The sequence below is a fragment of the Salmo salar genome, chromosome 06 (assembly GCF_965601325.2).
Source record: "Salmo salar chromosome 06, fSalSal1, whole genome shotgun sequence".
In the NCBI taxonomy this organism is placed as follows: domain Eukaryota; kingdom Metazoa; phylum Chordata; class Actinopteri; order Salmoniformes; family Salmonidae; genus Salmo; species Salmo salar.
In genome coordinates this window covers 84852295-84863377 of record NC_138296.1, presented here as the reverse complement: position 1 = coordinate 84863377, position 11083 = coordinate 84852295, and the positions used below count along the sequence as shown (strand labels likewise).

The window sequence follows — 11083 nt, the reverse complement described above, 5'->3', positions numbered from 1 at the left end:
CACCGGCATTCTGTAGGCCACAGGCATTCTGTAGGACACCGGCATTCTGTAGGACACCGGCATTCTGTAGGCCACAGGCATTCTGTAGGACACCGGCATTCTGTAGGCAACCGGCATTCTGTAGGCCACAGGCATTCTGTAGGCCACAGGCATTCTGTAGGCCACCGGCATTCTGTAGGCCACCGGCATTCTTTAGGCCACTGGCATTCTGTAGGCCACTGGCATGATAAAAGTAATCTGAAACATCAGCGTTTCAATACCAACCAGTAGAGCTTCATATGAAACATAATGCAGCATTTCTGTGATCGATTGAGGTTGAGAAACTGCTTGGATATTGAAACACTCATCAATCATCTCACACTGGTTAATGCCATTCAGATTATTATCTCTGAACATAATAATTATTGCATGTGAGGATGATATTGAGAATGACAGAAGAACATGAGAACATGCTTAATGACTCCTGTGACATATACTTGAATTATTTTTAGACAACTTTAATGAAATAACATTAGATCAAATAAAATGTATCCTCAAGGATGATTCTGTGTTTCTGTGAATGATCACACCCAGCCACATGACATTTATTGATGACATTTACCAAACTACATTTTAATAGTACATACATAATAACTGATACAAAAGACCATAGTTACACTGCAAGTGAAGAACAGTGTGGATTATCACACCATCTATCTTTACAAATGGTATTTTCAGTAAGACCTTGAATACTTAGTTAACGAACTGGAACAAAGTCATAATCAACTGCTCAGAGTATGCAGAGCGTACTCAAACATCCATGTATACGTCTTCTGAGTTATTGTCTTGAAATAGTTTGCTGTTTGGACAATTTTATATGGATAATCTAGAATGGGGTTAATATCTGATTTCACATCAAATCCATCTACGCCCAAATTAAATTATATATTTTTTAATTGAGCTCAATCTCATTAAAAAAAATCATACTTCTCCAGAAAAAGAGAGATTTCTTAATCAGCATATCATTAAGACCGCTTCAACAAGTCATCCATCTCTCCGTTAATGATTGATTAATCAAGGTTAATAACGGACCAACTTATCACACCAAACCATATGGACCGAAGGTCTCATCCATTATAATCAAAAGGACATTGTATCCCCTATCCCAGGACTACATCACGCGGTGACCGTCCCTGCCGTCACAGTCAAACAAATGTCAGCATCCCAAATGGTGCCCTATTCCCTACATAGTGCACTACTTTTGACCAGGGCCCACAGTGTGTTATTTGGGGAATAGGGTGCCATTTGAAAAGCAGACTTTGACTATTCACAAACTGTGACTGTATTAATGTTGTGTTTGACCTCCTGGGGTCTGCTCTACGATGAGGCAGAGACACATCAGAGATGTAGCCTCCCAGTCTCAACACTACACTTAAAGGGGAGCTTAGTGTCTGCCTGCTGCAATTTAGAGAGTGACTTTGGGGTTTGGAGGTGTGGATGCCCTCTGTCTGGTAACTTTCTCTGAATCCCACCGCTGACACCAATGTGCACCAAGGGCACACAGTAAAAGCAGTAGACAACTATTCTGGCTCTCCGGGGTAAACACAATATGTGAAGAGCAGGGCTTTCCAATCCTGTTCCTGGAGAGCTACTCTCCTGTAGGTGTTCTCTCCAATCCTGTTCCTGGAGAGCTACTCTCCTGTAGGTGTTCTCTCCAATCCTGTTCCTGGAGAGCTACTCTCCTGTAGGTGTTCTCTCCAATCCTGTTCCTGGAGAGCTACTCTCCTGTAGGTGTTCTCTCCAACCCTGTTCCTGGAGAGCTACTCTCCTGTAGGTGTTCTCTCCAATCCTGTTCCTGGAGAACTACTCTCCTGTAGGTGTTCTCTCCAACCCTGTTCCTGGAGAGCAACTCTCCTGTAGGTGTTCTCTCCAACCCTGTTCCTGGAGAGCTACCCTCCAGTAGTTTTGCTGCAACCCCAGTTGTAACTGACCGGATTCTGCTCATCAACCAGCTAATTATTTGAATCAGGTGTGCTGTATTAGGGTTGGAATGAAAACCTAGAGGAGGATAGCTCTCCAGGAACAAGGTTGGAGAGAACACCTAGAGGAGGGTAGCTCTCCAGGAACAAGGTTGGAGAGAACACCTAGAGGAGGGTAGCTCTCCAGGAACAGGGTTGGAGAGAACACCTAGAGGAGGGTAGCTCTCCAGGAACAAGGTTGGAGAGAACACCTAGAGGAGGGTAGCTCTCCAGGAACAGGGTTGGAGAGAACACCTAGAGGAGGGTAGCTCTCCAGGAACAGGGTTGGAGAGAACACCTAGAGGAGGGTAGCTCTCCAGGAACAGGGTTGGAGAGAACACCTAGAGGAGGGTAGCTCTCCAGGAACAGGGTTGGAGAGAACACCTAGAGGAGGGTAGCTTTCCAGGAACAAGGTTGGAGAGAACACCTAGAGGAGGGTAGCTCTCCAGGAACAGGGTTGGAGAGAACACCTAGAGGAGGGTAGCTTTCCAGGAACAGGGTTGGAGAGAACACCTTCAGAAGCGTAGCTCTCCCGGAACAGGGTTGGAGAGAACACCTACAGGAGGGTAGCTCTCCAGGAACAGGGTTGGAGAGTCCTGCTCTACTATATGAAATGCTTATGGTATCTAAGGGCAACCAGCAGTAGAAAACTATTTGAGCTCTAAAGCTCATATGTGTAGAGTATCATTCAACTTATGGTATCTAAGTTGACTCTTAATGTTATAGAGTATCAGCTAATGTATGATGTGATCGATGTCCACATGTAAAGAGCCTGTGTGTGTGTGTGTGTGTGTGTGTGTGTGTGTGTGTGTGTGTGTGTGTGTGTGTGTCTGTTAGGTAGATGTGCTAGGGAGTTTAGAGAGAGATAAACAGGTGTGCTGCACTGGGAACGAGAGACATGGTATCTTTGAGGCACATAGCGACAGAGATGCATCGCTATGGCAACTGACTATTGTCGCATCCAGGGCTCATTAAAACTATTTGGCTTGGAAGGCAGTTTGGGTTACAATGTGTTTGAGACTATAAAGAGGAAGAAAGATAATACTCGATCAAAATATACATCAAGACCGACATTGAAATGGTTACAGCAGTCACATCAAGATGTATGTACACTAGACTTGAATCCAAGTGACTTCTAAGTGTGAGGAATGTTGTTTCCACATGTAAACATCTGTGAAAAGTGTTCAAGGTGAACATCCATTCCTATAAATTGTAGTTCCCGCTCATATGGGTTTGAGGTCTGATAGGAGTGTTTAAGAGAAATAGATTTAGGTTACCCCTACCATCTTAGATATAAATATGCTGGGAAAATATTGTCTATTCAGCACTCAAGGCTCACTTAGGCAAAAAAGAGGAGAAAAGCGGAGAACTAGATTAACTTGATCCAAAACTGATGCTGTCAGGTGGAACTATATTGTCATGCAGACAGTAAAGATCTTTGGACATTCTGTGTCTAGTATGTTTGTCATAAACTCCATATTTTGGGCAGATATATGTAGAATACAGTAACGACTGTGATGTTAAAGACATGTTAAAAACTTACCGGTGTTACTTTCCATTCAATGATCTCTAAACGCTCCAAACGGCACATTACTAAGGTTTTATTATCTGAATATTTTACGTCCAATGATTTCAGAATTTACCAATCACATCTGAGGGTATTCAGAGTACATCACTGTTCACTATTTAAAGCTTCATCAGAAATGTTAACATCTTAATGTATAGTCAACAGCACTAATGTATACAATATTCCATATTTTGACCTTTGGCTGCAGTAACATGACCAACATATTACACATATTAATTTCTGTAATTGTGAACAATGCCTTGTCTTTCAAATGCTTGGACAAGATGCCAATGCAAGAATCATTCACTGCTCTGTAACAGTGTAGACTTTGAGAGTGGCCGTTGGCTGCTGTGGTGTTCCTAGCTCATGTCCAAATGTCTTGTCCAGAAGCTTCCTCCTGCTGGCATGTCTCCATCATGGCTTCCACCACTCAGAAAGTGAAAGCGTACACCACTCCCACGACCACAATGTTCCCTATGGTGGCGGTGATTGCAATCCAAAGCCAGATGGCGTCGCGGGACATGGGCTCCCGCTCCGGCTGGTCATGGGCCGCCATAGAGGCGGCATGGACGCTGGCCGAGGAGTTGAAAAGTGAGTGGTCCGTGCTGTCGTCATCATTGGGCGAGTCCATGAAGGCCCCCGCCATGACCGACTGAAAGAGAAAATGAAGCGCATTCAACTCAGAGGGACAAATATTGGAGTTTTGCACAGTGCTTTAGACTTAGAATTACACTCATTTCATGTATAACTGGAAACACTGCTTCCCTATCAATATAGTCAAGAGGCCTAATCTTCTTATCCCTTTCGATATTCATTAACTATTCAGTTCATTTATCTCCTTTCCAACGTTATCTTGGACTTGGGAAAGTAAATAGTCTGAAAACCTTGATGCTATGGCTCTGATTCATTGCGAATTCAGAACCCTTATCTAGAAAGGTGAAGCTATTTCAAATAGGCCATTGGAGCATTCAGTATATTAAGATTATTTGTAATACATTAAAACGTTTTCATTGAAAGCTATCTACAATAAGCTACTGGAATGCCAATGTTATGCTTTCTCCAGTGATAGTATGGAACCTATAGATTCCTACACCTACACATTCAGAACATACACACAGTATCTCAATACTATCGACAGTAGGGAGGAGGATGGCATGACAGAATCCATTATTCTTAGAAAATAATGCACAGCTATACTCAGGTAGTCAAACCCCCAAAATACGATGGAGGGATAAGAAAAGTGTTCTCCTTCACACAGTGTGTAGCCTATACAACACCCATACCAGAAAATGACAAATCTGTCACTGAGGTCCCCTCTCATTAGAGGATGATGTGGTCCCGTGTGGCTCAGTTGGTAGAGTTTGGAGCTTGCAACGCCAGGGTTGTGGGTTCGATTCCCACAGGGGACCAGTATGAACATGGATGCTGTTGCTCTGGATAAGAGCGTCTGGTAAATGATGTGATGAGGCTGCTACCTGTTTCTGTGAACCCCTTCTGTGGTGATTAGTCTGTCACATGTGAAGTTAATTTTCAGTAGAGGGAAAGATGTATTTTGTGAACGTTGTCTGAAAGAAAATGCTAAATGAGAAAGAGGGCATAGAGTACCAGATCCTTTATGAGTGCCTTGTTTTCTGTGATTTCTTTAGGGATTGACTGTTTGCTCATTTATAGCAAATTCATGAGAAAGGGAGTTTGTGTATTGTACAGTAGGGGTACATTAAAGGTACAGCCAGAGTGACAGATTGAAGTCCCTAGAGACCTGGGCCCGTATCCACAAAGTGTCTCAGGGTAGCAGTGCTGATCTAGGATCAGGGTCCAGTTTCATAAAACATCTGAAGTACATCTTCCCCTTATCTTTTCTCTTAAAGTTTCTTTAACTTTAAGTCAGTTACACAAACCATTTTTAAGGTGAATTTCCCCCTTAAATTAAGTTAACAAGTTAAGGGTGCCCATGAGGTCCTTTAAGTGCTTCATTCAGTATACTGTAGATGCCAATGTGAACAGCATTTATGGAGGTGAATGTTGCTTTACTCTGACCTGGTTTCAAAAGGAAAACATCCACCAGCTAGCTAGGTACTTGGCTAAACCATGGAAGTTGCACTATCTGTTCACTCATGACTGCATGGCCAAGGCACGACTCCAACACCATCATTCATTTTGCAGACGACACAACTTGGTGTCCACCTGATCACCAACAACGATGAGACAGCCTATAGGGAGGAGGTCAGAGATCTGGCCATGTGGTGCCAGGATAACAACCTCTCCTTCAACGTGATCAAGACAAAAGAGATGATTGTGGACTACAGGAAAAGGAGGACTGAACACGGCACCATTCTCATCGACGGGGCTGTAGTGGAGCAGGTTGAGAGCTTCAAGTTCCTTGGTGTCCACATCACCATCAAACTATCATGGTACAAACACACCAAGACAGTTGTGAAGAGGGCCCAACAAAGCCAATTGCCCCTCAGGATACTGAAAAAATTTGGCAAGGGTCCTCAGATCCTCATAAACGTTCTACAGCTGCACCATCGAGAGCATCATGACTGGTTGTATTACTGCCTGGTACACCAGGTGGTGTCAGAGGAAGGCCCTAAAAATTGTCAAAGACTCCAGCCACCCTAGTCATAGACTGTTCTCTTTGCTACCGCACGGCAAGCGGTACCAGAGCACCAAGTCTAGGTCAAAAAGGCTTCTTAACAGCTTCTGCCCACAAGCTATAAAACTCCTGAACAGCTAATCAAATGGCTCCCCAGACTATTTGCATTATCATCGTCCCCCACCCCCCCTCTTTTACGCTCCTGCTACTCTGTGGTTATTACCTATGCATAGTCACTTTAACTCAACCTAAATGTACATATTAGCTCAATTACCTCGACTAACCGGTGTCCCCGCACATTGACTCTGTACCAGTACCCCCTGTATATAGCCTCCACATTGACTCTGTACCGGTTCCCCCTGTATATAGCCTCCACATTGACTCTGTACTGGTACCCCCTGTATATAGCCTCCACATTGACTCTGTACCATAACACCCTGTATATAGCCTCCACATTGACTCTGTACCAGTACCCCCTGTATATAGCCTCCACATTGACTCTGTACCGGTACCCCCTGTATATAGCCTCCACATTGACTCTGTACCGGTACCACCTGTATATAGCCTCCACATTGACTCTGTACTGGTTCCCCCTGTATATAGCCTCCACATTGACTCTGTACTGGTACCCCCTGTATATAGCCTCCACATTGACTCTGTACCGTAACACCCTGTATATAGCTTCCACATTGACTCTGTACCAGTACCCCCTGTATATAGCCTCCACATTGACTCTGTACCGGTACCCCCTGTATATAGCCTCCACATTGACTCTGTACCGGTTCCCCCTGTATATAGCCTCCACATTGACTCTGTACTGGTACCCCCTGTATATAGCCTCCACATTGACTCTGTACTGGTACCCCCTGTATATAGCCTCCACATTGACTCTGTACCGGTACCCCCTGTATATAGCCTCCACATTGACTCTGTACCGTAACACCCTGTATATAGCCTCCACATTGACTCTGTATGGTTACAGGGGGTACCGGTACAGTACCCCCTGCACCTAGTTAGCTTGACATGCTAGAAAGTTATAGAAACAAGATGAGTAACTAAAATTATCTTCTGAATCAATTTGTTTCTCCTGTCATGAATGTAAAAGTCATATTTTCAGTCAGTGAATCAGGTCGTCTCCATGATAACCAGAGACTCCACCTGTCCAAATAATCATATTAATTATAATCAGAAAGGCCAAACTTATCCTAGATCAGCTCTATTTTGAGTTGCTTTGTGGATAAGGGCCCTGATAAAAGAAAGGGCTGTAATGACTTTTCCGTAGATCTGTTTTTCAGGTTTCCACCTGACTGCTCCAGCTATTCACACCTCAATGAGAATCAATAGAGAGGAATTAAAGAGACAGCTCACCCACATGTCAAATGTATTTCATCTCATGCCCAGTGGGAAAGCTATGGAGTATTACATTTAAGGATGTAATGTCATGGTTGTAAACTGGTTTTCTGGTTGAGAAGGTGTCAAATAATCAGGCTACCCAGAAGAAGGCACTGCCTTACCGATATGTTGGTTGGCTTACCCATTAAATTCTGCATCTGCGGTGAAAGGTGGCAGAGCTAGAGAGGTGTTTGTCAGACCATGAGACATCACGAAAATCAGTCTTGTCATTAAAACGTAAAGTGCCTTCGGAAAGTATTCAGACCACTTCACTTTTTCCACATTTTGTTCCGTTACAGCCTTATTCTAAAATTGATTAAATACAATAAAGGTCCTCATCAATCTACACACAATTACCCATAATGATTTAGAAAAAACAGGTTTCTAGACATTTTTGCTCATTTATAAAAAATGTAAATATCACATTTACATAAATATTCAGACCCTTTACTCAGTACTTTGTTGAAGCACCTTTGGTAGCGATTACAGCATTGAGTCTTCTTGGGTATGATGCTACAAGCTTGGCACACCTGTATTTGAGGAATTTCTTCCAGTTCTGTCAGGTTGGATGGGGAGCGTTGCTGCACAGCTATTTTCAGGTCTCTCCAGAGATGTTAGATCGGGTTCAAGTCTGGGTCTGGCTGGGCCCCTCAAGGACATCCAGAGACTTGTCCCGAAGCCACTATTGCATTGTCTTTGCTATGTGCTTAGGCTTGTTGTCCTGTTGGAAGGTGAACCGTCACCCCAGTCTGAAGTCACTGAGTACTCTGGAGCAGAGTTTTCATCAAGGATTTCTCTGTACTTTTCTTCGTTCATCTTTGCCTTGATCCTGACTAGTCTCCCAGTCCCTGCTGCTGAAAAACATCCCCACAGTATGATGCTACCACCACCTTGCTTCACTGTAGGCAAGGTGCCAGGTTTCCTCCAGACATGAAGCTTGGCATTCAGGCCAAAGAGTTCCATCTTGGTTTCATCAGACCAGAAAATATTGTTTCTTATGGTCTGAGTGTCCTTTAGGTGCTTTTTTGGCAAACTCCAAGCAGGCTGTAATGTGCCTTTTACTGAGGAGTGGCTTCCATCTGGCCACTCTACCATAAAGGCCTGATTGGTGGAGTGCTGCAGAGATGGTTGTCCTTCTGGAAGGTTCTGCTATCTCCACAGAGGAACTCTAGAGAAGTGTCAGAGTGACCATCGGGTTCTTGGTCACCTCCCTGACAAAGGCCCTTTTCCCCTGATTGCTCAGTATGGCCGAGCGGCCAGCTCTAGGAAGAGTATTGGTGATTCCAAACTTCTTCCATTTAAGAATGATGGAGCCCACTGTGTTCTTGGGGACCTTCAATGCTGCAGAAAGGAGCAAGATAAATAAATACAGTATGGGGATGAGGTAGGTAGATAGATGGGCTGTTTACAGATGGGCTATGTACAGGTGCAGTGATCTGTGAGCTGCTCTGACAGCTGGTGCTTAAAGCTAGTGAGGGAGATATGAGTCTCCAGCTTCAGAGATTTTTGCAGTTCGTTCCAGTCATTGGCAACAGAGAACTGGAAGGAAAGATGACCAAAGGAGGAATTGGCTTTGGGGGTGACCAGTGAGATATACCTGCTGGAGCGTGTGCTACGAGTGGGTGCTGCTATGGTGACCAGTGAGCTGAGATAAGGCGGGGCTTTACCTAGCAGAGACTTGTAGATAACCTGTAGCCAGTGGGTTTGGCAACGAGTATGAAGCGAGGGTCAACCAACGAGAGCGTAAAGGTCGCAATGGTGGGTAGTGTATGGGGCTTTGGTGACAAAACGGATGGCACTGTGATAGACTGCATCCAGTTTGTTGAGTAGAGTGTTGGAGGCTATTTTATAGATGACATCACTGAAGTCGAGGATCGGTAGGATGGTCAGTTTTACGAGGGTATGTTTGGCAGCATGAGTGAAGGATGCTTTGTTGCGATACAGGAAGCCGATTCTAGATTTAATTTTGGATTGGAGATGCTTAATGTGAGTCTGGAAGGAGAGTTTACAGTCTAACCAGACACCCAGGTACTTGTAGATGTCCACGTATTCTAAGTGAGAGCCGTCCCGAGTAGTGATGCTGGACGGGCGAGCAGGTGCGGGCAGTGATCGATTGAATAGCATGCATTTAGTTTTACTTGCGTTTAAGAGCAGTTGGAGGCCACGGAAGGAGAGTTGTATGGCATTGAAGCTCGTCTGGAGGTTAGTTAACACAGTGTCCAAAGAGGGGCCAGAAGTATACAGAATGGTGTCGTCTGTGTAGAGGTGGATCAAATAATCACCAGCAGCAAGAGCAACATCATTGATATATACAGAGAAGAGAGTCGACCCGAGAATTGAACCCTGTGGCACACCCATAGAGACTGCCAGAGGTCCGGACAACAGGCCCTCCGATTTGACACACTGAACTCTATCAGAGATGTAGTTGGTAAACCAGGAGAGGCAATCATTTGAGAAACCAAGGCTGTCGAGTCTGCCAATAAGAATGTGGTGATTGACAGAGTCGAAAGCCTTGGCCAGGTCAATGAATACGGCTGCACAGTAATGTCTCTTATCGATGGCGGTTATGATGTCGATTAGGACCAGCGTGGCTGAGGTGCACCCATGACCAGCTCTGAAACCAGATTGCATAGCGGAGAAGGTACGGTGGGATTCGAAATGGTTGGTATTCTGTTTGTTAACTTGGTTTTCGAAGACCTTAGAAAGACAGGGTAGGATAGATATAGGTCTGTAGCAGTTTGGGTCTAGAGTGTCACCCCCTTTTGTAAGAGGGGGATGACCGCGGCAGCTTTCCAATCTTTGGGAATCTCAGACGATACGAAAGAGAGGTTGAACAGGCTAGTAATAGGGGTTGCAACAATTTCGGCAGATAATTTTAGAAAGAGAGGGTCCAGATTGTCTAGCCCGGCTGATTTGTATGGGTACAGATTTTGCAGCTCTTTCAGAACATCAGCTATCTGGATTTGGGTGAAGGAGAAATGGTGGGGGCTTTGGCGGGTTGCTGTGGAGGGTGCCGGGCAGTTGAGCGGGGTAGGGGTAGCCAGGTGGAAAGCATGGCCAGCCGTAGAGAAATGCTTATTGAAATTCTCAATTATAGTGGATTTATTTATAGTGGTAACAGTGTTTCCTAGTCTCAGAGCAGTGGGCAGCTGGGAGGAGGTGCTATTATTCTCCATGGACTTTACAGTGTCCCAGAACTTTTTTGAGTTAGTTCTACAGGATGCAAATTTCTGTTTGAAAAAGCTAGCCTTAGCTTTTCTAACTGCCTGTGTATATTTGTTCCTAACTTCCCTGAAAAGTTGCATATCACGGGGGCTATTCGATGCTAATGCAGAATCCACAGGATGTTTTTGTGCTGGTCAAGGGCAGATAGGTCTTGAGTAAACCAAGGACTATATCTATTCCTAGTTCTACATTTTTTGAGTGGGGCATGCTTATTTAAGATGGTGAGGAAGGCACTTTTAAAGAATAGCCAGGCATCATCTACTGATGAGATGAGGTCAATGTCATTCCAGGATACCCCGGCCAGGT

At 44.5% G+C, this 11083-nt stretch overlaps 1 protein-coding gene across 1 annotated transcript in view; it reads right to left on the bottom strand.

The window, feature by feature from the left end:
• Positions 1 to 2401: 2401 nt before the first annotated feature.
• LOC106608175 (uncharacterized protein C14orf132) overlaps positions 2402 to 11083 on the bottom strand; it is a 34057-nt gene continuing 25375 nt past the window's right edge. Inside the window, exon 2 of the mRNA XM_014205960.3 lies at positions 2402 to 4216. Coding sequence (XP_014061435.1) covers positions 3995 to 4216 — 222 coding nt within the window. The 3' untranslated portion in view covers positions 2402 to 3994. The remainder of the gene's footprint in view (positions 4217 to 11083) is intronic.